The 26,881-nt window shown below is 44.2% G+C and overlaps 1 protein-coding gene across 1 annotated transcript; it reads right to left on the bottom strand.

Moving 5' to 3' along the window:
- Positions 1 to 543: 543 nt before the first annotated feature.
- Positions 544 to 25,799, bottom strand: LOC126236836 (uncharacterized). Its single transcript, XM_049946437.1, has 3 exons — positions 25,697 to 25,799; positions 11,088 to 11,963; positions 544 to 1,114 (listed from the first exon to the last, which is right to left on the bottom strand). Exons 2-3 carry the CDS (start codon positions 11,943 to 11,945, stop codon positions 719 to 721), a joined length of 1,254 nt encoding a protein of 417 aa, XP_049802394.1. The 5' UTR covers positions 11,946 to 11,963; positions 25,697 to 25,799; the 3' UTR covers positions 544 to 718.
- Positions 25,800 to 26,881: the final 1,082 nt, after the last annotated feature.

Raw genomic sequence — 26,881 nt, 5'->3', positions numbered from 1 at the left:
ACGCATGTTTTTTATTATCCTGACCAGTGAAGCTAAATCAGGCCGGTGTGAGATAGGTTTTTAAATTTTAGATCCAACAAAAATATTAAAACTAGTCTCATATTAGGGTGTATGACAGTTCAAATGCCTGTCCAACCATCTAGATCCTGCGGTTCCTAGAATTGTTCCAGCAAATGCCAGCGTGGTTCCTTTTAAAAGGGCATGGGCAAGTTCCTTCCTCGTCCTTCACCAAGGTGATCTTGAACTCTGTAACGCCTACGTCGATAATGGGACGTTAAATCCTAATCTTCCTTCATTTGTGTCCCCACGCCAGCCTGACTGTCAGATACAATGCTGAAAGACTTCTTCTTTTGGCAGTTTCATCGCTGGTTTAAGCAGTGGTCGTGGTTTGAAACGGCTGCTACTCTCCTGTAACAAATTCAAATGTGGTGAACAATGGAGGAGAAAACAGTGGCAAGATGTGATAAAATATGGGTGCAGTTTTATCAGCATTGTATTTCTCAGACTCATTGTATTCTATAAACTTCACAATTGCAGCCACAATCTAGAGAAAACCAAGACTTTATTTTTCAGTGTTCTCACCACAAAAATGAACAACAGTAAAACCATAACAGAAATACGCCAGAGAGCACTGGTCAAAGTACTTGTGTGCTGATTGCACCACGTACCGTTGTTGTTGATACAGGAACTTACTAAAGCACTCTGTGGCCCAGTTAGCTCATAGGAAACCCTTTCTGTCAAATATTGGTGTGAGGTATTTCAAATAGGAAACAGAGTAGGGATTTCTGAAAGCATCTTCCAGGAAAGACCCCGAGTAGTCCGCACGATGGAACAACTTCTCGAACTCGGCACCGTACTTGTGCGACGTGACCGACATACAGCTGAGCGCGCAGAAGAAGACAGCGCAGGCCCCTCCCGTCTGCATGTCCTCAACGAGAGCCTCCAGGGGGTAGCTGTCCGCCTCGGCAGCCATGTCCAGCTGACGCAGGAGCGCCACCAGCGTGCCGTGGTAGTCGGCCAGCAGCGTGTCCAGGTGGTCGCGGTGCACCTCCTCGCTGGCGTTCATGTACAGGAAGTACAGCAGGTCCGCCGCTCCGCTGTGCACTTTGCTGAGCTGAGACAGCAAAACAGTAACTTTACATCTTTACTGGATAAGTCCATGGTGCCTACAGATTAAGAGGAACATTCTCGGACAAAAAAAGTTAAGCACCTAGAAGGTGGTAGGGAATGGGGGAGCTCACGTGATTTTATTTCAGCGATTAGAATATCAAGTTAAATGAGCAACAAAATGGTCACTTGTTTCACTGCTTTGCGTTAGAATGCACTGGCACTGATTTTGTTGGATGAGAGTCTGATAGCCATCCTGAGGTACCGCACGCAACATTACAATCTCAGAAAACTTGAGGAACATACTGAAACTAATACATCGATAGCTGCATGGTACCAGGGATGAAACGCTAGTACATAATAAAAAGCTTTTACAAGATAATTCTAAAATACGCAGCACCAGTTTGACTAGCCAGTAAAACAAATGTTTCGAAGATACTTTGACCAGAAAAACCTACAGAATAATTGGTAGACTGCATCCAAGAACAAGAAGCGACACTGTCTGTGAGCACACCATTGTAATATCGGTACTTACGGAACGTATCTCGGAAAGACAGATTAGACGCCATAGGCGGGTGAGTGTTCATTGGTGTTGAGAAAAATATTGTCTCTATTGAGGTCGAAGTTGAGTGTCAGAGTGAAGTTACATGGTAGCGTATAACAGGTTTAGGTCAAACCAAATTAATAGTTGAATAGTTTTACGTGTTGTTCAAAGAAACCTACAGTCAGATCACGCAGATCACGCAGCATTAACTTCAGCCTATCGAGTATGGATTCATTACGAGGCATACAGGGTGGGGGGGGGGGTTAGTTCTGAATATATTTTCCGAAAACTGTCTTGATCAGCTATTTCGACAGCCCGGACGCAATGGGGCTTCAAGCAGGCCAGACCTTACCGACAGCGTCAATATAAAGGTGGGTTGAGTGATCGTGATGTCATCATACACCATACACTATGGTTACGACAGTTAATAAATCAGTCAAGAGGGCTACCAGAGTGTTTCTGCTAGAAAATAGCGGATAAGCAGCTGTTAGCTTCTCAGACTGTCGTCACTTAGACCCATTAAGATGGATGTACAGGAATTATTGGCAGTGCTTAAACAGACTGTAACTCGCGGTCTGGAGAGCTACGTGCCTAGTAAGTGGATTAAGGACGGAAAAGAGCCAGCATGGATTAACAAGGAAATTCGGAAAATGTTCAGGAAGCACAGGTTGTTAAACCCTCGGTTCAAAAGAGAAGGCACAAATTACTACAGAAAAGATTAGTAGAGATTCGTGTGTCTGTGAAGAGCTCTATCCGCGAAATATTCAGTAACTACCACCGTCATATCCTAGCAAAAGATCTGGCAGAGAACCCGAGAAAATTCTGATCCTATGAAAAATCTCTAAGCGGGTCTAAAGCTTCCAATCAGTGACTCGTTGAACAGTCTGCTGCAGCAGCTGAAGGTAGCAAAACGAGAGCCTAAATTTGATATTTAAGAAATCGTTCACTCTCGAGAATCGTACAAACATACCATCGTTTGACTATCGAACATTTTTCCATATGGACGACTAAGTAATAAACATCCCCTCGTAGAGAAACAACTTAAAGGGCTGACAACAAGTAAGTCGCCAGGTCCGGATGGAAACACATTCCGGTTTTACAAAGGAGACTAACCGTCATTAGCCCCTTGCTTAGCTTGCATTTATCGCGAATCTCTCGCCTAGAGCGAAGTCCCAAGCGACTGGAAAAAGGGCATAAAAGAACGGACCAGCAAAGTTACATAACAATATGCTTAACATATGTTTGCTGCAGAATTCTCAAACAGATTCTCAGTTACAATATAACAAATTTCCTTGAGAGAGAGAAGCAAACACATGGAATAGCATAGCATCACCCGTGCGAAACTCAGCTTGCCCTTTTCTCACATAATATACTGCAAACTATGGATGAAGGGCAACATGCTGATTCCGTATTTCTAGATTTCCGGAAACCATTTGACACGGTACCCCACGGCAGACTGTTAACGAAGGTACGAGTATATGGAACTGGTTCCCAGATATGTTAGTGACTCGAAGACTTCTTAAGAACAGAACCCAGTATGTTGTTCTCGACGGCGAGTGGTCATCAAAGACAAGAGTATCGTCAGCAGTGCCCCACGGAAGTGTGGTAGGACCGCTATTATTCTCTACATCCACAAATGATCTAGCGACAGGGTGGGGAGCATCTGAGGTTGTGTGCTGCTGATTCTATCACTGTAGGAGGATACAGTTTCTAGTTTGTGTCATGAATGGCACCTAGCTCTAAATGTGAAAAAATGGAAGTTAATGAGGATGAGTAGATGAAAAAAATGGTTCAAATGGCTCTGAGCACTATGGGACTTAACATCTGTGGTCATCAGTCCCCTAGCACTTACAACTACTTAGAACTAACCTAAGGACGTCACACAGATCCATGCCCGAGGCAGGATTCTAACCTGCGACCGTAACAGTCGCGCGGTTCCGGACTGAGCGCCTAGAACCGCTAGAACACCGCGGCCGGCTGAGTAGATGAAACAAACCCATATTGTTCGGATACAGTAAGAGTAGTGTCTCGCTTGATTCAGTAGCGTAACGCAGCAAAAGCGATATAAAATGGAACGAGCATGCGAAGATTGTGGCAAAGAGGGCCAATGGTCGAGTTTGGGTAAAGTATGTTTCAGCTATAGCAGAGACCGCACATAGTACGATAGTGCGACTTAGCCTTGAAAACTTCTCAAGTGTCTGGGATCCGCACAAGGTCGTATTCAGAAGCGAGCTGCTAGGCTCGAACAAAACGCCGAAGATGCTTCGGGAACTGGGTTCAAATGGTTCAAATGATTCTGAGCACTATAGGACTTAACATCTGAGCTCATCATCCCCCTTGAACTTAGAACTACTTAAACATAACTAACCTAAGGACATCACACACATCCATACCCGAGGCAGGATTCGGACCTGCGACCGTAGCGGTCGTGCGGTTCCAGACTGAAGCGCCTAGAACCGCTCGGCCACATTGGCCGGCCGGGAACTGGGAATCCCTGGAGGGAAGGCGACGTTGTTACCGAGGTACACTATCAAGATTTGTAGAGAACTGGAATTGAAGCTGACTGTATAACGATTCTACTGCCGCAAACGCAGATTTCGCAGAGTAACATGAAGATAAGATACGAGAAACTCGGGCACGTGCGGAGGCATGTAGACAGTCGTTTCTCCCTCGCTCTTTTTCGAGAGGAAAAGGGAAGGAAATCGCAACTAGTGGTAGGGGGTACCTCCGCCATGTACCATACGGTAGCTTGCGGAGTACGTATGTGGATGTAGAGTGAGTAGGAAAAAATAAACGCAAATAGTCCAGTGTGATCGCCGAACTACTAACTGAAACGACCATGGATCTAAATTTCTCACCTTTCCAGTATCCTACACCAACAAATATTATAAAAGAACGAATGGAGACTGACAGCAACCAAGACAGCTGAAAACCACAACGTAACTTCTAAGAAACATACTAAGCAACTCAGAAAAGGAACGAGAAGTACAAATATAATAGAACTAAATAATAGAATAAGATAAAAGTAAAGTAGAACACGACCCCGTCTGAGGTTTTAGGGATGTGTCTCTTGGAATTCGGGCAAATGCCAGTGTCCCTATCACCCTATCCCTCCCACATAGAGACAGTTTAATAATTTGAACAGAACTTAAAGTAGAAACATGAAAAAGTATCCTACCACGTATCCAAGACAAACGGAATCCCAACAGGACTGCATGCGGTAGAATAAGGCGCCAAATAGCCCTGTTCTACACTCCTGGAAATTGAAATAAAAACACCGTGAATTCATTGTCTCAGGAAGGGGAAACTTTATTGACACATTCCTGGGGTCAGATACATCACATGATCACACTGACAGAACCACAGGCACATAGACACAGGCAACAGAGCATGCACAATGTCGGCACTAGTACAGTGTATATCCACCTTTCGCAGCAATGCAGGCTGCTATTCCCCCATGGAGACGATCGTAGAGATGCTGGATGTAGTCCTGTGGAACGGCTTGCCATGCCATTTCCACCTGGCGCCTCAGTTGGACCAGCGTTCGTGCCGGACGTGCAGACCGCGTGAGACGACGCTTCATCCAGTCCCAAACATGCTCAATGGGGGACAGATCCGGAGATCTTGCTGGCCAGGGTAGTTGACTTACACCTTCTAGAGCACGTTGGGTGGCACGGGATACATGCGGACGAGCATTGTCCTGTTGGAACAGCAAGTTCCCTTGCCGGTCTAGGAATGGTAGAACGATGGGTTCGATGACGGTTTGGATGTACCGTGCACTATTCAGTGTCCCCTCGACGATCACCAGTGGTGTACGGCCAGTGTAGGAGATCGCTCCCCACACCATGATGCCGGGTGTTGGCCCTGTGTGCCTCGGTCGTATGCAGTCCTGATTGTGGCGCTCACCTGCACGGCGCCAAACACGCATACGACCATCATTGGCACCAAGGCAGAAGCGACTCTCATCGCTGAAGACGACACGTCTCCATTCGTCCCTCCATTCACGCCTGTCGCGACACCACTGGAGGCGGGCTGCACGATGTTGGGGCGTGAGCGGAAGACGGCCTAACGGTGTGCGGGACCGTAGCCAGCTTCATGGAGACGGTTGCGAATGGTCCTCGCCGATACCCCAGGAGCAACAGTGTCCCTAATTTGCTGGGAAGTGGCGGTGCGGTCCCCTACAGCACTGCGTAGGATCCTACGGTCTTGGCGTGCATCCGTGCGTCGCTGCGGTCCGGTCCCAGGTCGACGGGCACGTGCACCTTCCGCCGACCACAGGCGACAACATCGATGTACTGTGGAGACCTCACGCCCCACGTGTTTAGCAATTCGGCGGTACGTCCACCCGGCCTCCCGCATGCCCACTATACGCCCTCGCTCAAAGTCCGTCAACTGCACATACGGTTCACGTCCACGCTGTCGCGGCATGCTACCAGTGTTAAAGACTGCGATGGAGCTCCGTATGCCACGGCAAACTGGCTGACACTGACGGCGGCGGTGCACAAATGCTGCGCAGCTAGCGCCATTCGACGGCCAACACCGCGGTTCCTGGTGTGTCCGCTGTGCCGTGCGTGTGATCATTGCTTGTACAGCCCTCTCGCAGTGTCCGGAGCAAGTCTGGTGGGTCTGACACACCAGTGTCAATGTGTTCTTTTTTCCATTTCCAGGAGTGTATTTCCTGCACTCCTCCTCAGGGAAATAGGGTTGTATTCGTCAAAAGTCCATGTTCATCAGATATGGAACTACTTCCAACGCAGCCGTTTGTTTTGTGATGTTAATGCCACCCTACTCATGATGATTCTGGGCGGTATTTCTGTAGCCCGGCTTCTTGTTGTCGCTGACTTATGGTGAGCGATTACAGCGGGTATTCTTATGAGTCAATTACATCTGCCTGGATTGCATGTAGATGTAAAAGATGTATGGTGAGCCTTGTGCACGTAGGGAAATTTACTGGCATCTGTGGTTTTCCTTTTGTTGCCATTCAGTCGATCATCGTGCACTGTCACATTCAAACAAGCCACATGCGTGGACAAGGCATACTTCGACCAGGCGACCACATGCAGATGCCCCTTTTAAACTCCGTCAAGTGGTGAGAACATCATCTCATATGAGCAGGTGTCATTCTACAGGATCCTCACTGAAGCACTAAACTTATGTTTCGGCTAACGTCTTACTATTGGTAGTCCACACATGTAGGGGCTTAGCATGAACATCAATGTGTCAGCTTATTCAGAAACTAAATTAAAGTGTCCTGGCTTTACCATTAGGGGCAGATATACCTAGTACTATCAAACTTTATGATGATGATACTTTGGATTCATCTATCAAAAACTAGTTAGGCATTCATTAGCTCACTCTTGCGCATTCTCTTACTCGTTTACCCTCAGATGTGCCTTTTAAAACAATGTCAGGTATTAACATATTAATAACGTGGATACTAATGGAACGGTCCCATGTCGTCGTTAGCATCAGCTGCGCTGGGTAGTGATGCAAATCAACGACTTGACATTGTGCATTCATAAGCAAACACACTGTCGCATACACAAGGCATTCATTATGTGTGAGGGTCATAGTGACCCATAATTAGATTAAAAACAGCTTTTATCCCTCAGTTGTGACCAGCGTTTTTGGGAGATTTCCCATAGTCGTAAGGCATATGCTGGAACTATAAATACGCTCCAAATATTCCCACCTGGGACTATCTCTGCCCCGTATCCTTGCATGATATTTGGCTAAAAATTCCCTGGTTCTACATGAGTCATTACTCTAACTGCCCGCGCCACCTAGAGAACGAAAAAAAATTTTTTTTAGTTACCAAGAACTCTAGATATTTCACTAAAGATATTGTGGATATTGTGTGAGTCAGAGACTTTGCTCCGTTATACACACTAACGAACAGGCACACTTATACTAGGCATTCATATCTTTCTCCGAGACATATTATCCCAGACACAAATTTGAAGCCGGCCGGGCCGATCGGTTTTAGGCGAATGCGTATGGAACCGCATGACCGCTGCGGTCGCAGGTTCGAATCCTGCCTCGGGCGTGGATGTGTGTTATGTCCTTAGGTTAGTTAGGTTGAAGTAGTTCTACGTTCTAGGGGACTGATGACCTCAGATGTTAAGTCCCATGTTGCTCAGAGCCATTTGAATCATTTTTGAACAAATTTGAAATAGTTCCAGCTTTTAAATTCCGACCATTGTGTTTCGAACGCTTTCCTTGGACGTAAGATAAATGTAGGAACGGGAAATCCACTCCCCAATATTCCCAATCGGATGCTTATGTGCCGTGTTGCCAGCTCACCTGGGATTTGGCTGAAAAGAACCTGGCGCTGTACTAGATGAGATCGCAGACTGCTCAAATGGTTCAAATGGCTCTTATGACTATGTACTTAACAAAAAATGGTTCAAATGGCTCTGAGCACTATGGGACTTAACTGCTGTGGTCATCAGTCCCCTAGAACTTAGAACTACTTAAACCTAACTAACCCAAGGACATCAGACACATCCATGCCCGAGGCAGGATTCGAACCTGCGACCGTAGCGGTCGCGCAGTTCCAGACTGCAGTGCCTAGAACCGCTCGGCCACACGGTCGGCTCGCAGGCTGCGTGCGTGGGCACTTGTTTAAGGAATGAACAAAAAAGTAAATGTATATAAAATAAAATTATGCACTGAAACACCAAGCCACCGATGTGAGACGAAAATGTTTGCATAAATGTAAATGCTTAACTGTGGACTGCAAGATGGACAGAATGAAGATACTTGAAAGAAGGATTACATGTTTGTTTGCCTGACCATCCTCTGCGGCAAGCACAGAAATACTTTTTTTGTAAGTAAAACCGACTTTTCTTGATGCAATTTGATTTATTTTTCCCAGATGCGTCGGGAAAAAATAAATTAAGATGCAGGACGAAAAGATGGTTTTATTTACAAAACAAGGAAGAAGGATTATTTGAAGAATACACTGAGGTGACGAGAGTCATGGGTTAGAGATATGCACGTCTACAGATGGCGGTAGCGCCGCGAACACAAAGTACAAAAAGGCAGTGCATTGGCAGAGCTGTCATTCGCACTCAGCCGATTCATGTGGAAAAGTTTCCTACGTGATTATCGCCGTACGATTAACAGGCTCTGAACGCAAAAGACTAGTTGGAGTTGGACGCACGGAGCATTCCATTTCAGAAATCGTTAGTGAACTCAATATTCATATGTCCACAATGTCACTTAGCGACCGAGAGCTGCGGCGTTTGTGTAGAGTTGTCAGTGCTAACAGGCAAGCAAAAATGTGTGAAATAACAGTGTAAATCAATAAGGGACGTACGACCGACGTATCAGTTAGGTCAGTGTGGTGAAATCTGGCGTTAACGAGTTATGGCAGCAGACGACCGATGTGGCGTCGTTTGCTAAAAGCACGACATTGCCTGCAGCTCATATCCTCGGCTCGTGGCCACATCGGGTGAACCATAGACGACTGGAAAACCGTGCTTTCGTCGGATGAGTCGCAATTTCAGTTGGCATGCGCCGATGGTTTGGTTCGAGTATGACGAACACCCCACGATGCCATGGATCAAAGTTGTCAACATGGCACTGTGAAAGCCGGTGGTGGCACCATAATGGCGTGGACTGTGTTTATATAGAACAGGCTGGTTCCTCTGAACTACTTGGAGCCCATTTGCAGTCGTCGTGGACTTCGTGTTCCCAAACTACAAAGGAGTCTTTATGGACGACAGAGCTCTTTGTGAGTGGACCATAATTGTTCGCGACATTCTGGACAATTCGAGCGAATACTTTGGCAATACAGATCGCCCTTCATGAACATTTGTGGGACATAAACGAGAGGACAGTTCGTACACAAAATCCGGCACCGGCAGCTCTTTCGCAATTATGGACGGCTATGTAGGCAGCACGGCTCAATACGAGTACTTCTGCAGGGGACTTCCAACGACTTGTTGAGTCCATGCCACGTCGAGCTGCAGGACATCGCTGGGCAAAAAGAGGTGCGACACAGTATTATGACGTATCACATGACTCGTGACTTTTGTCCACTCGTTGTCATAAGTGCAGTGAAAACTACACTTGGTTCGACAACGAAAAGTAGTGATTAGATCTACCAAAATATACAGAAAATATCTTATGTAATGGCAAAGTGAAGGCTAATGTTTTTTTAGTAGTTCTGCCTATTCAACGAGAACAGGCTAACGAAGTAAATATTCCTGTGTTTCTGGGCAAAGAAGTGGACAATATCAACAACAGCCTACCTACATAAATAATGAAGGCAACGAGAATAGAGTCCGCGGCTCGTGGTCTTTCGGTAGCGTTCTCGCTTCCCACGCACGGGGTCCCGGGTTTGATTCCCGGCGGGGTCAGGGATTTTCTCTGCCTCGAGATGACTGGGTGTTGTGTGTCTTTCATCATCATTTTAGTCTCATTCACTCGCAAGGGGTCTCCCGGCCACCAATGCCATACGCTCATTATTATTATTGGGGTTAAAGCTAGTTCGCGTCCGTAGTATAACACTACACGTGCACCCTGGGTAACTGTAAATGAGCTAGCACATACTGACAGTCAGATAATCTCAGGATCTCCTGACTATGACACTTTCAGTAAGAGTTATGTCACCAGACAGACGAAACGGCCCTTCTCAGGTCCCTCTGACCAGGAAACTCGGACCCGTGGTTCGAATTTGTCACATAAACATAGAAGGCATAAGCTATGCAGGGTGCCAGTTTCTATGTTTGTTTGTAATCCTTAAACTTTATTATATTAGTAATGTTTGTTTGCTATTATTAACGTTTGTTATATTAGTGACTCGTCTGTTTCTTTCTTATGTGTGTGTATTGCCATACGATAAATGAAATAAATTATTATTATTATTAACGAGAAAGAAATAAAATCAAGGAATTAGATATAAAAATGCACTCCGTCTTCAGGCCACGAGTGGCCTACCGAGACCATCCGACCGCCGTGTCATCCTCAGTGGATGATGCGGATAGGATGGGCGTGGGGTCAGCACACCGCTCTCCCGGTCGTTATGATCGTATTCTTGACCGAAGACTACTATTCAGTCGAGTAGCTCCTCCATTGGCATCACGAGGCTGAGTGCACCTCGAAAAATGGCAACAGCTCATGGCGGCCTGGATGGTCAGCCATCCAAGTGCCGACCACACCCGACAGCGCTTAACTTCGGTGATTTCACTGCGGCAAGGCCGTTGCCGAATTAGATATAACAATGCAAAATTTTTAAGAACAATTTATTAATTATAGGAGGTATTCAAAGCACAAAAGAATAAGAAATTATAAAAAAAATGGACAGCGCTAACGTAGCAGGAACAAGGGTGAAGGTGGAGTACTAGAGTAATAGAAAATAACTAATAAACAAGAGGAAGTTGTTGCATGGCCCATGTTGGTCAGCACGAAAATAAAAACGTGATCTTACCTGAAAATCTATAAGTCTAACATCTGTAATATTTTCATTCACATATGTGAACATAAAATTGTTCTTCCAGCAGTCGCCATGCAGCATAACGGGCAGTCTTATTTCGCTTGATCTCCAGTACCTGAAGACGTCACGTGTGTATTTTTCTGCAAGCCGTTCATACTTTTCAGCGTAGCTCTCGTATCCTTTGTGAACTCTAAGCTGCCGTGCCGCGGCTTTAAAGATTTTGTCAGAGAGCTGTCGGAAGTACTGCTGTGTGCCCTCCGTCACGCTCTTCTTCGGGTCACAGAGCGTTTTGTAGTGGGGCCGGTCTTTGAGGACCCTCGCCGAGGCGGCGTGCAGGCGGGCGTATGCGCGCATAACCGCTGCGCAGTGTTGGTAGTCAAGGGGGCGCGCAGGATCCGCCGTCCTGAAGCCGGCCGGCGAGAGGTCCTCTATGGCGAGGAACGGGACGGGGCTTCTACCTGTCAAGTAGCAGAGCGGCGCCACAGGCCGGAACGCCTCGCCCTCCACACTCCTCAGCAGCCTGTGCACCTCTGGCATCACCTCACCCAGCAGCAACGTCTCCATCTCAGTCGGGTCGTTGTCCTTCGGCACGTCTTTAGTCTCCCAGTTTTCCTGCAGGCACTTTAGTATGATGCTTCTCTTTTCACAGGTGGCGGATTCTCCTCGTCTGGCGGTGGCTGCAACCCTGAAGATGTTGCTTGTGTGGCTCATGCCCTCTTTGCAGCCAGGTTGGAGGTCGATGGTTTCCACTATCAACTTAGTTTCGGCGTGTCCGTTATTCAGCACAGTCTCTATGAACTGTTTGTTGATCCAAGAAGGAAAGGACGAACTTTCAGCTTCAGTGCCAATCATGTTGCCCCAGAAGAAAATCTGTGAACATATGGGGATTTCAAAGTAAGTCTCTCGTCATCTATCTCACCGGGCACCTACATAAAAAAATAAATAAAAATAAAAAATACACGCAAAAACAAACATACAACAAAACAGGGTGAGTCAAAAAATGTATACACACTTTGAACTGTCATAGACAATTTATTTCCCGTTCTACAAGGTTCAATATCTGTGAGAAAGTAATGTTATGTTTCTTCAACAGGTGGTAGCAGTGGCAAGGAAGTAACTGCAACTCGGCGGACGTGCGTTTGAGCTTTGAAGCGCGGAAGCAGAAAATTAAGTGGTACTGGAAGTTTGAGAATGTAGCTGCGGTTCGAAGACAGTGGAGAAGTGAGTATGGTACAGAACCGCCTTCAAGGCTAACAATTACACGTCTACGAGACAAATTCGAAATTCATGGAACAGTGTGTGATGTACATAAATGTCGATCAGGACGACCTCGTCCAGCTACAAGTGATGACTCCACAACTGCGGTCTTGGAACTGTTTCAGCGTTCGCCTCAAAAATCTTAGAGGCAAGCGGAACATGAGAGTAATGAAAGTGCTAGTAGTGTGCTACGCGTTCTGAAGAAAGACAAATTTCGTGTGTACATTCCAAGGCTGGTGCAACACCTAAGTGACGACGACCCAGACCGAAGGTTATAATTTTGTGAATGGGTACAGGAGATGTTGAGACGTGAACCGGGATTTATGGGTAGCATAATTTTGTCGGATGAAGCCCAATGCAAACTCAATGGTACTGTCAATAGGCACAATTGTGTGTACTGGGCTGAAGATAATCCTCACATTACAGTTGAAAAGGCCGTGAATTAGTCTGGTGTAAATGTGTGGTGCGGTTTGTCTGCAAGGGGACTCATTGCGCCTTCCCGCTTTGAAGGTACTGTTACTGGAGAAACGTACCTAACAATGCTTGCTGACTCCATTCGTGCATTATATGGTAATGATGAATTTTATTTCCAACAAGATGGCGCCCCGCCGCACTATCATAGGGACGTGCGAGCATACCTGGATCACAACGTGCCAGGCCAGTGGATAGGACGCACGGGACCAATCGAGTTTCCTGCACGCTCTCCAGACCTCACGCCGCTGGATTGCTTATTATGGGTCACAGTAAAACATGAGGTGTACAGACGTAAACCACGTAATCTGGACACACTTTGGAATGAGATTCAGGCGGTGTGCGCAGAAATCTCATTGGACACTTTGGTACGATGTACAAAATCAGTGGTGACTCGTACTCAGAAATGTATTGATGCTGATGGCCACTAGTTTGAACATTAACCACATTTGTAAAGTATATTTATTTTTCCAATTGGGCTTTAAGCTTTCCATTTCAAGAAATTTAACATTGTACGAGGCCTGTTCAGAAAGTAAGCTCCGATTGATTGCCAAATTGAAACCACAGTGAACATCAGAAATGTTTTACTTGTAACAATTAGCTACACCTTTCAGCTACTTCTCTACGTAGTCGCCGTTCTGACTTAGACTTTTGTCATAGCGTTGTACCAACTTTTCAATAGCCTCATCATAGAAGGCAGCCGTCAGTGCTTTCCGCCAATTCTCCACGCTGGCCTACACCTCGTTGTCTGTGTCAAAATGTTGTCGTCAAAGACAGCGGTTCATGTGACCAGAGATGAAACTCAGGGGGAGACAATTGCGGACTGTATTGTGGGTAATCTAACATTTCCATTTGCAAACGATGCAGAAGCATCTTCACTGCCCCTGCAGAATGCGGCTGAGAATTGTCTTGAAGACGAAACAGCACGACAGTTATGTAATGTTAGCTGCATAGCTTCAGGCGAAATTTCTCACCAGGCCCTCGTACTTGGCGGCAGACACTATTTTCTAGACATCTTTACGCACTCACTGCGAGCTCAGAAATGAGAAGAGCGACGTGATGCTAACTGGGGTTATACTAGAGACACTACCCAACACATCTGTGCAAAGCTTTATCGGATTTTCATAGTCGTTTCCATTTCGCGACCGATCGGAGCTTACTTTCTGAACGCCCCTCGTACAACGGGAAATAAATTTTCTATGACTTCAAAGCGTGTATACTTTTTTTGATGCACCCTGTACACCCTGTAGTGCCCCGAAACTGACCTTTAACTGAAAACTGCAAGTTTTTTTTTTTTTTACCATGTGAGATATCTAAACAGATTTTATTGCCCTTTGGGCAATTTCGTTGCAGAAATATTTCTCTCCTACTTTTCAAGACATTTGCCACTTGCAGACAGTCTGGGAATTTCCTCCAAATGGTGCTACTTTTTTCCACTTATTCCGTTTGACCGTTAGTTGGCAACATTGTTATTTAAGCTGGAGAGCTATAGTTAGTTATGAGTGCAGAGATGTGAAAGACGTATTAAAGATTCAGTTATGCTCCTACAGTACTGCTAGGGTCCAATTCAAACAATAATGAGTAGTGAAATGAAGACATCACACTGACTTAGTGCCAACTGCGTGCAGTATTAGTGGTTAGAGAAGTTCAAGCGAAATAAGTTAGTTTCTTGTAGAAATATAGTACATCTGCATTTCAAATAATGATTATACTAAGTCCACAAATGTTGAACTACGTGCTACTCATTGCTCATTATTACTGATCAGTGATACTGTTAGAATGTATAGATAAAACAAAATTAGCACACATCAGAAGTGACATCAGCCAAGTCTAAAGCTCCGCCTACTGGCCCTATCAGATCATTCATTCAGTACCGCCCAGCCAAGTGTCATCGTCTTAGGATGGTGTCATTTGGTATGGAAGAACGTGGGGTCAGCTTAGATCTCTTCCGGCCGTTGTCAGCTTCCCAGATCTTAGAGCCGCCGCCCCTCACTTAAAGAGCTCCTCAGTTGGCATCGTGAGGTTGAGTGAACCCGGTTCCAGTCCTACCAAGAAATAATGGCTAGCAGTACTGGGAGTCGAACCTGAGACCTCGGCGTAGCAGCTAGAAGTGCTGAGCACTGTGACTTACGTAGGACACAGAAATGACTCTATAGCACCGAAACGCCATTAGAAACGCAGAAAAGTAAATACATTGTATTGTTATCGCACCACTATCGTAAAGAAATGCAGAGTATCTTGTTTTCCAACGGACTGTCTTTAATAAGTTAGTTTTCTTAACACGAAGGAACTAACACAGGTACAGCGAAGACGTTTGGAAGGTTTCATGTTAAAAGGTGTCTCGCTCAGTTACCGTTCATTTCACCTGTTATTAATCTGTTAACAGTAATAATTTCTTTTCTCGTGAGTGCCGAATTGAGAAACAAAGGGAGGGGGTGTACACGTAGAGAATTTAAAGTATTGCGCTGGTGCGTAAGTTCGTATCGCCGCGCGGGATTAGCCGCACGGTCTCAGGCGCTGCAGTCATGGACTGTGCGTCTGGTCCCGGCGGAGGTTCGAGTCCTCCCTCGGGCATGGGTGAGTGTGTTTGTCCTTAGGATAATTTAGATTAAGTAGTGTGTAAGCTTAGGGACTGATGACCTTAGCAGCTAAGTCCCATAAAATTTCACACACATTTGAACAAGTTCGTATCGTTTTTCTATACGTTTAATAAACACAAGAGATACACATAACGGAGACTTTATTCATGAATAATATATTGTCCTTCGCTGTTTACAACTGTCTGTCACCGTTGGGGTAACTTTTCGATTCCGTGACTGTAGAAATCACGTAGTTTTGAGGCGAAGAAACTCGTCTAGTCATATTCTGAGTGCATTGTCATCCGGAAAGAAAGTTTGAAGGTTGTTAGACAGAGGCCGAAAACTGTCAAAATCTGGGGAAGCAAGATCAGATGGACAAGGTGGGTGCGGAATGACTTTCCAACCCAACTCCTGTACAGCGTTTTTTCTCAGTCTAGCGGAATGAAGGCAGGCATTACTGTGGAGTAGCATCACTTCAGCCAGTCTTCCTGGTCGTTGTTCTTGAACTGCGTCTGCAAGACGTCTCAGTTGTTCACAATAAAGGTCAGCAGTGATGGTTATACCTCGGCGCAGCAATTCGTATTACTCCACACCGAGGCTCTTCCACCAGATGTTCCCTTTTGGGAATGTGTGCAGGTCTTCGTACGAGGAGTTGCTGCTTTGTTTGGGCTCAGTCATTCCTGTCTTTTCCCCATGTTAGCAAAAAGACAACATTTCTCGTCAGCAGTTTGGATACAGGGTAGGAATCATCGATCTTGGTTACGAGCAAACTGGTGACGAGCAAAAGGAGATGCACATATGGCCACCTGCTGATTTGAGTGATTTTTACTTGGAGCATGCGGTATCGGCATACCGATTTTTTTTTAACTTTCCCCACTGCATGCAAATGTCGCACGATGCTGATATGATCACAGTTCATCGCATTTGCCAGTTTTCGGGTACGCTGACGTGGATCTTTGTGGATTAATGCGTTTAAACGGTCTTCATCAAAACCAAAAGATCTTCGTGAACATGGAGAGACTCTAGTGACAAAACGATTCTTCTTAAAACGAGGAAACCATTTTCTTGCCTTGCTCTCTCCAATGACATTATTCCATATGCAAATGTTTCTGGCTGCCTCCACGGCCGTCACCCCTTTATTGAACTCAAACAGACGAAACGTTCCGATTTTTCCACTTAGCGTTCCATTTTCTGGTGTCCACAGCTCCACTAACTATCTCCAGATGACAATATGTAAGCCCAAACAGCAACAGTGAACTACAAATAAAATATTACATACGGTAAATAAACCCATAGCGACCAGAGTACCAACATGCAAAACAAAAACGCTACGAACTTACTCACGAACCTAATAATATACACAGGACAATGTATACTGAAAGATACTCGTCCCAATACCGCTACCAATAACCATTTTTTCCTTACAAAATGCTCTTGTTCAGAAACTGTAGGCGTTACTGGAATCTGTGCTGGACACCTTTATCCACAATATGCTTAGATGTTATACATCCCTTATCGCCAAGCAATGCCATCATATCTCCAACTGACACTTTACGCCTCTGATAGAGGAAACCCACTTCTGGTAAGTGACACCAACAGCCTATGGCATTTTTTGGTATATCTTGTAACCGAACCCCTCTGTCACATGACATGATATGGCCAGGCCACCTGATACAGGATTCCTTATCATCGTATCTCCTTTTGTTCTATGGTTTTCGAAGTTCCTTAACTTATAAATGTAGAATGTAATTCAGATTGCAATATTATTACGGTATCGTTTGTGAGCAATGCAACAAACTGGTACTGCAAATATTTGTCATATCCTCAGTGGATGTGTTATTTCGAGACCCCATTTCGACTGTTTCGTCAGAAACATGAGAGGACTTTTTTATTTCCCTCTCTCCACTTACCAGTGATTATTGCTGTAGCAGCATTAGCTGAGACATGCTGTTTTCTACAAGAGCAGGTGAGTATAATTTTTTTTGTATCGATAGACTTCTACAGCTATATGATACATGTAGTATGTCTCATATTGCTGCCACAGAGAAAATGCTGGAGAGAGAAGTTGAAATCAACACAGGCTCATTTCAATGGTTGATATATTTCCTTTCCAGCCAGTGTTCATAGTATGTTGAAAACTGTCTTGTTTTCAACGATCTCTTGGGTTTACAGTCCTGCAAAATCTTTCTAGTCTAACTAAATAATTAGTTGCCATGTTACACTCTCACTTCATTTACCGTTTCTTAGATTTTTTTTTAAGCTAGGACTGATATTCTGTTCTATTTTTGGGTTTCACTTTTCTTTGCTCTCATGATTACTTCCTCATAAAATGCCTCAATATTGTATAATACATAGTGCAGTGCTTATTCAGGGGTGTCCGCTTTTGTTCTTTTCTTTTCACTTTTGCCATTCACTCCCTTCCCTCCCGCCTCCCCGAATTCGGCAAAGAACTTATTCCGGATCATGTGAGTACATAGCCCACGGATCACTTTCTTCTTCTGATTTCAGTTCCTTATTAAAATTTACGCCACAACTTTTTATTATCCGCTTCAGCTGCCCATATTCTTCTAATGAACGACGTTTCATTGCATACGTTCCCATTGTCTTCAAATTCCCACTCTTCACACTCACTATCATATAGTGCAGTATCACAAACATTCAGTTTCAGAGATTTCTTCTTTGTTTCTAGGACAGTGTTTAACATTTTTAGTACCTGCAGTCATTCTTCTCAGCTGCTGCTTCACTTATGTTTATCATGTGCATAAGAAAAATTTGTTTTTATCCAAACGTGTTTCGTCCATTTCATATAAGTTATCATAAGTTGTTTATAATACAAAGAAAATTAATTAATTAATAATAGATCTCTTGTAGGAGAAAGGTACAGGCTGTCTGGCAGAACGTCTATCTATTTGAACTTATATAGTTATGATTTTTCACTTGCTTTTACTTTTCTGTTCGTTTCGTTGTCTGTTGGTTCTTCTGTAGGCACTAGGCACTAGTACATGTTTCCAATGTCACTGGTCCGGCGTAAAGTCAAGCGCCTGTACGACAGTCAAGACTGGAGAAGCAGAGAGGGTTGTGGAGAATACGTCAACCAATAGTATGTTGACCGACCCCTCTCTACGATGACAACGAGACAGCAGCATCTACACGAAGAGGACATAAGCGCAGCACCGCCTGGCCGCGGCTCAGTTGAGGACTAGCCATTCCACGAGTTCTACACCAGCGACTTAGGAACTGTATAATTTCACTTGTATTGGACATTGTCTATACTGATGCGATTTCTTATTTCGTCTGTCACCCATTGCTTGCGACACAGAACTGTAAAGTCTCGAAGTTAAGTACTGTCATTTATCTTACTGTAAAAAAAAATTCATTAATACGATTTGCTTGAATTAGTGTCTAGTGATCCGAAAAAGCAGGTTTCCTAGGCGCTCCATATTCCACGAGGAGGCAGGACAAAACAGACACTATACCACAGTTATTCGTTTCACTACACGTAACCCTTCATGGTGCACACTGAAAATTACGGTGCTCACTTCCTGTAGGGATGACTGAGGGATCATGGGAGTTGAGTGGGAGTGAGACCATTAATGTGTGTTGTTGTGTGTGTGTGTGCGTGTGTGTGCGCGCTCGCGGGCGCGCGCTTGTGCATATGTGTTTAACTTTGATTTAATTTATTATTTTTCAGTTATTTAATATCTATTTTGTAAGCTTTCTATATTAGTATTTTTTTAATTTCTATATTATTGTGGTAACCTATGAATTGATTTTGGTTTTCTGTTAGCTCTTTCTTAGTTGTTGAGCATAATTTAGTGTTTATTTATGGCCCTCTGCATGAAATACTCATCTTGGAGCGTCACTATTCTTTTTCTTTTATTATTATGGCATAAGATGGCCATGTCTGTTTGTATCGCAGTGAGAAGGTGAATTTTGTTCATTAAAATGGCACATCACAAGATACCACAACCAAGTCACAAGCAAAATTAGTAACATCCTCAAAAAACACAGCATCAGTATAGTCAAGCCAAACACCACAATCCAAAAGAAATGAAAAGCTGTGACAGGACAGGAAGATATAGGCAAGAGTAGAATATACTTGGTGATCAAAAAGTCAGTATAAATTTGAAAATTGAATAAATCACGGAATAATGTAGATAGAGCGGTACAAATTGACACACATGCTTGGAATGAAATGGGGTTTTATTAGAACAAAAAAATACAAAAGTTCAAAAAATGTCCGACAGATGGCGCTTCATCTGATCAGAATAGCAATAATTAGCATAACAAAGTAAGACAAAGCAAAGATGATGTTCTTTACAGGAGATGCTCAATATGTCCACCATCATTCCTCAGCAATAGCTGTAGTCGAGGAATAATGTTGTGAACAGCATTGTAAAGCATGTCCAGAGTTATGGTGAGGCATTGGCGTCGGATGTTGTCTTTCAGCATCCCTAGAGATCTCGGTCGATCACGATACACTTGCGACTTCAGGTAACCCCAAAGCCAATCATCGCACGGACTGAGGTCTGGGGACCTGGGAGGCCAAGCATGACGAAAGTGGCGGCTGAGCACACGATCATCACCAAACGACGCGCGCAAGAGATCTTTCACGCGTCTAGCAATATGGAGTGGAGCGCCATCCTGCATTAACATCGTACGTTACAGCAGGTGTTTATCAGCCAGGCTGGGGATGATGCGATTCTGTAACATATCGGCGTACCTCTCACCCGTCACGGTAGCAGTTACAAAACCACAATCACGCACTTCCTCGAAGAAAAAAGGCCCGATAATGGTAGATGTGGCAAATCCAACCCATACCGTGACTTCCTCGTCGTGCAATGGAGTTTCCACGACAGTTCTAGAATTTTCGAGAGCCCAAATTCTGCAGTTGTGGGCGTTGACAGACCCTCGGAGCGTGAAATGAGCTTCGTTGGTCCACAACACGTTACTCAACCAATCGTCATCTTCTGCCACCATTTGAAACGCCCACACTGCAAATACCCTCCGCTTCACTATATCGCCAGGTAACAGTTCATGAGGCCGATGGATTTTGTACGGATGGCATCGGAGGGTACGCCTAAGTGCCAACCAAACAGTAGTGTATGGAATGCCGCTGTGACGTGCGACTACACGAGCGCTGACTTCCCCGTGGATAGACGAACCCGCTACCGTCTCCATTTCTTCCTGAACTGTCTAAGAAACGTTACGCCTTGTGCTAGGTCGGCCACTACGGAGTCTATCGTCTAAGCAACCCGTGGCTTCGAACCTGCAAATCATTCTCGCCACAGCTGCATTTGTCAACGGACATTTACCCGTTCGAATCCCCTTCCTATGGCGATAGAATCGTAACGCTGAACTAGCGCATTCCCCATTCTGACAATACAGCTTCACTAAAAGCGCCTTTTCAAGTAACGTCAACATGCTGCGACTGCTGGCGCATCTGATTCTCTCTCTTTTTTTTTTCTTTATTGTATTTCAGTTCGCCATCGGAGTGGGCTGGCAGCAGCATATGCGCTGCCCTTCAGCCAAAAGAATAGAGCAAACAAATAGAAGACATTTAAAAATAACAAAGGAGAGAATATGGTGAACATAGATATAAAAGAGGGGGGAACATCATGGAAGGCAATAGAAAAAAAGGGCGACTGTAAAATGGAGATTAAAAACTGTTTAAAAGTAGCGCACACAAAAAGCCACACACTGCGACAATTAAAAGAACACAATGCACAATATGACTGGAGCATAAAAAGTATCGACAGATGGCGTAGCACATAACAAACACTGACGGCGAAACGGTGAACCTTAAGCCAATACACAAGTAAAATCACACCACTTGAGGAACAGGAGGAACAGCACTAAACACAACACTGACGTGGCATACTGACGATGATCAAACTGGAGGATCTATCAGACGGAAGGAGATGAGGGAGACCGGAAGAAGGAAGGCAGGGGAAGAGAGGGGGGAGATGGGTGGCGGGCGCGCCGAAGAGGGCCAGGTAGGAAGGGATGTGGGAAAGAAAGAGGCAAGTATGGGGTGCAGAGTCTCAGGGGGGGGGGGAAGGAGGAAAATCCGCTCTGGGAGAAGGAGGGGAGAGGAAAAAGGGGGCCCTGGGAGGGGGGGAACAAGGCTAGGTTATAGTTGGAAGGAAGGGTAGATGTCACAGCGAAGTTCGTCATCCGGGAGGGGGAGGTGCTGAAAATTGCCCTGATGAAGGAGATGGAGGGTGTGGAGGTGGAGAGAGGGAGGGATACAGCGATAGAGGCGTGGCAACGGGCCGGGGGTAGAGAGGAAGGAGGGTGGGGGGGATCAAGCCTGCGGACAATTTAAAGGATGCGGAGAAGTTGGAGGAACAGGAGGAGGTGGGGGAAGGGGATCAGTTCATACAGGAGCCGTGTGGGAGAGGGAAGGCGGATACGGAAGGCATTCTCTCTCATTACAGCTCCTTTTATATACGATTGTCATACGCAGTCATTGACGTTTTGCTGTCCAGCGCCATCTGTCGGACATTTTGTGAACTTTCTAATAAAACCCCATGTCATTCCAAGCATGTGTGTCAATTTTTACCTCTCTATCTACATTATTCCGTAGTCTATTCATACCGACTTTTTAATCACCCGGTACTATATAGTTACTGTAATTGTGGCAAATTCAATATCGATCATTCTGGCAGGGCAGTATTCACCCACTTGAAGGAACACCATGGAAATCGGAAACTTAAAAAAACAGAGACTCTATTCCTCAGACCACCTGTTTATGGAAGGTCAACGTTACAAGATACAACATAAAGTACTACATCAAGTCCATAAAGGAAGGAAGTTGATCGATCTCGAAATCAGGACACGTTCATAAGATTTGTCGACCTGTAAAAAGCCTTCGGCAATGTAAAATGGGGAAAAATTCTCGAAATTCTGAGAAAAATAGAGGTAAGCTATAGGGAGAGACGGGTAATATACATTATGTGCAAGAGCCAAGAAGGGAATAATAAGAGTGCACGACCAAGAACGAAGTGCTGGGTTTAAAACCGGTGTAAGACAGGAATGTAGTCTTTCGCCCCTACTGTTCAATTTGTACATCGAAAAAGCAATGATGGAAGTAAAAGGAAGGTTCAGGATTGGAATTAAAATTCAAGGTGAAAGGATATCAACGATACGATTTGCGGATGACATTGCTGTTCTGAGTGAAAGTGAAGTATTACATGATATGCTAAACGGAACGAACAATCTAATGAGTAAGAATATGGATTGAGAGTAAATCGAAGAAAGACGAAAGTAATGAGAAGTAGCAAAAATGAGAACAGCGAGAAACTTAATACAAGAATTGATTAAGGAATTCAGCTACCTACGCAGTAAAATAACCTATGATGGACGGAGCAAGGAGGACATCAAAAGTAGACTAGCTATGGCAAAAAAGGGCATTCCTGGCCAATAGAGGTCTACTAGTATCAAATATAGGCCTTAATATGAGTAAGAAATTTCTGAGAACGTACGTCTGGAGTACAGCATTGTATAGTAGTGAAGGATGGACGGCGGGAAAACAGCAACAGAAGGGAATAAAGCATTTGAGATGTGGTGTTGCAGACGAATGTTGAAAATTAGGTGGATTGATAACGTAAGGAAAGAGGATGTTCTGCGCAGAATCAGAGAGGAATGAAATATGTGGAAAACACTGATAAAGAGAAGGGACAGAATGATAGGACATCTGTTAAGACATGATTTCCATGGTACTAGAGGGAACAATAGAGGGAAAAAACGCTAATGGGAGACAGAGATTGGTATTCATCCAGCAAATAATTGAGGACGTAGGTGGCAAGTGCTACTCTGAGATGAAGAGGTTGACACTGGAGAGGAATTCGTGGCGAGCCGCATCAAACCAGTCAGAAGACCGATGACCCATCCCCCCCCCCCTCCACACACACACACACACACACACACACACAAATTTACATCGCATTTACACTGAAAATGAAAATACTCCGTAGAAGCACTAGTTTATAATGTTTGATCCTACAAAATTTCATTGCACCACATATTTATCTTTGTAGCTGATGATGATGTAACAGCAGAAAACCGATTTCTGTACTTAATAACACATGTCGTAGAATATTACGCCTGTGTGTGTGTGTTTTAATTAATAATATATCTGCAATAGTCCAGAAATATATGAATTAAGACGTAATAGCTGCAACTAAATAATTTGCTTTATGTTATAGGCCACTGGTGATGCCTACTACGAGTAGACGAAATATATTTAGTTAAAGCCAAAACAACCAGAGCTAAAAGATGATAAACATAACTAATTTTTTACGGTATTGGATATCTTCTGTCAAAGGAAGCTCACATCGTCTGGCTGGACGTAATCGGCATTGTGTGACATAATGCTTCCTAGAGTGACGAAACCTTACATCCTCCATATTTAACCACGAAATGATTTGAATTCACTTTCCACTATTGCGTACTCATTTGTAAATTTTGTTTTTATAATAAACCTCATATTTGTCACAGTCGTAAGGAGTCTGTCTTTCAAAGTTTCTTGCGCCTTTTTGTGTGAGAAACAGCAACCCAATTTTATATGGTCCCTCATGAGTGGTTACAGGTGCTTGACTTACACTTTTATTATTCTCGTATGGTTTTGTGGAGACATTGTCAATCCCTTCATGTATATCCTCCTTAAATTTCTGGGTGTCGTATCGCTTTGTATACACCCTTTCGTGCGTAAAAAGTCAATAAGATACGTCGGATTTTGGCAGCTCCACCTACCATCGTAAACAACCCCAATTACAAATTTCGAAGTGAACGATATTAAGTATTTATGTTCTCTCCGACTGAGGTGGCGCAGTGGTAAGCTACTGTACTTGAAATCCCCATCTACTCACCTTGACTTAGGTTTCACTGGTTTCCCTAAATTTAGGACAATTGCTGAGATGGCTCACTTGGAAGGGACAGGACCGATTTCCTTCATCATCCATTCCCAGTGATAGCCTGAGCCCTGTCTCAAATGAAACTGTCACTGCCGGTACGTTAAACGTAAAGTACCTACTTCTTTATTTTCTAGCATATTCTATTAGCAGCTACTTGGATATTTGTTTTTTTTTCTCTTAATAATGTCACTTGCATAACAGACAAAACGTTACTGCCATTTCTGAAATTTCCTGATCTCTCATAGGATCACTACATGTGCTGTAAAATATAATAAAATCAGATTAAAAAAAAAAAAGAAATAACAAAGTGTCCAAACATGATCTTCTGGATGTGGTCTGTCCACTCCTTAACCTCTGTATTTAATTTAATTTTTTTCTTGTGTGTCCACTAATAATGTATAATATTCGCATTCGCTCAAAAACAGGTGACATGTGAAGATGTCAGATAAAAATTTTGAAATTAGTCGAGCAAGTGCTGCAAATTTAGCATTCTGAATTGTCCATCACGTCTTATACCAAACAAAGGCAGCGTAGGCCATAAGTGAAATCGATCGCGAAAATCCAGCTACTCAGGCTAAATCGAAAATAAAATAAAAGCGAAATACATACGGGGTTAGGGTTGTTTTTGGGCATGAGACCAGACAGCGAGGTCATCGGTCTCATCGGATTAGGGAATAATGGGGAAGGAAATCGGTCGTGCCCTTTCAGAGGAACTATCCCGGCATTTGCCTGGAGCGGTTTAGGAAAATCACAGAAAACCTAAATCAGGATGGCCGGACGCGGTATTGAACCATTATCCACCCGAATGCGAGTCCAGTATGCTAGCCACTGCGCCATCTCGCTCGGTAAACACACACGGGAATAGCTGCTTTACCACAGAGATGGAATTCATAAGGAAATAAAATCTTATTCGGACATATAGAAAGTGAAATGTATGATTAAAAGTCAGAATTTTATGAATCACTACACAGAATTAAATTAGACGTTCCTTTTTGTGTAGAAGTACATTTCTGCAGTATATGTAAATTGAAGGTGGAGTGGGGAGAAACATCCAATTTATGTCTAATGTATCACAGTGTCACAGCTGCAGATTCCTCGGGGTTTCTGTTCTTTCAGACATGTCTGAAACAACAGACACCACAAATTCGTATATAATTTTTTTGCAATAAGCAGAGCACGTATCAACTACACGTTTCAGCTGTTTACTACACCATTTTGCCAGCAAGAAGCTCGGAAGTCTTCGAACGTCATAAAAGACGTTCTTTATCAGAATCACTAATTTTTTATACCTGTTTCTATGCTGTATGATGCCTGTATCAAATACGTATCGTTGCTCACATCTCCAAACTACCGGTAGCGGAAGCGCGAGTGTACTCACCCTGCAAGAATCCGGATGATCTTGTTACGATGCAGTCAACAGCCAACGGCAACTCGCCACTAGTGCACTACACACACGGGAGCGCGTGGCCTTGCGTGGCGCTGTTGTCAGCTTAAATCGACTGCGTTCGACAACCTTCGGCCTTGGTCGGCAGCTTCCACGAACTCGCGCTGTTGCTCGGTATCTACGTTCTCTTGCGCAACTAGCGCCTCATTGAACGAAGGTACCGTACTGTGCGTGCAATACTTGGAGAATTTCTTGTTATTTCTGTTGTTAATAATTGATTTTACTGACCATGATAACTCATAGGGTTTGCATGTACCTTGGAGTTTTTTCGCCTGCGTCATTGAACAATCGATCATTTGTGATTATTCAGTCTTCAGTGGCAGTTGCTCAATCCCATGCAAACAGCATGGCACAGACTTCCATCTGTTATTTCGTTCTGTGATTGCCAACGACAAAATGATGAAGAATGTTGCCATAAATGTTTTACAGCCATGAGTGATTACTTTGTGGGTGGACTAGTGAACCCTTATTAAGTTTTGTGTCCTTTATTTCATAATACCCATTCATTTAGTTTTTTAGCCACCTTGTAGATTAAGTTAAAGGCTATGACCACAGAAACATAAAACAAGCTGTTAACAGCTTAGTTCTAAAAGCGGTCGTACAGATGATTTTTTTTTCTTCTTGTCACTCTCCTGACTAGTTTGATGAGGCCCGCCACAAACTCCTAGCCTGCGCCAACGTACCTATGTACCTTTTTGGAGTAGCGCTTACAATCTGCGACCTCAATTATTTGCTGCATATATTCCAGTCTCTGTCTTCCTCTATAGTTTTTACTTTCAGCTCCCTCTAGTACCATGACAGCTATTCCCCGGTGTCTTAACAGATGTGCTATCATCCTGTCCCTCCTTCCCTCCTTCTTGTCATTGTTTTCCATATATTCCTTACATCGCCGATTCTGCGGAAAACCTCCTCAGATCTTACCTTTCACTACCATACAATGCTGTGCTCCAAACGTACATTCTCAGACATTTCTTTCTAAATTTGAGGCCTATGTTTGAAACTAGTAAACTTTTCTTGGCCTGAAACGCCTTCTCTGCCTACGATGTTTGCTTTCTGCATCCTCCTTGCTCCATACGTCATTGGTCGTTTTGCTGCCTAGGTAGCTGAATTCTTTAACAA

Source organism: Schistocerca nitens, chromosome 2 (assembly GCF_023898315.1).
Source record: "Schistocerca nitens isolate TAMUIC-IGC-003100 chromosome 2, iqSchNite1.1, whole genome shotgun sequence".
Lineage (NCBI taxonomy): Eukaryota > Metazoa > Arthropoda > Insecta > Orthoptera > Acrididae > Schistocerca > Schistocerca nitens.
The sequence above is the reverse complement of the archived record's forward strand: the minus strand, read 5'-3'. Positions and strand labels throughout refer to the sequence as shown.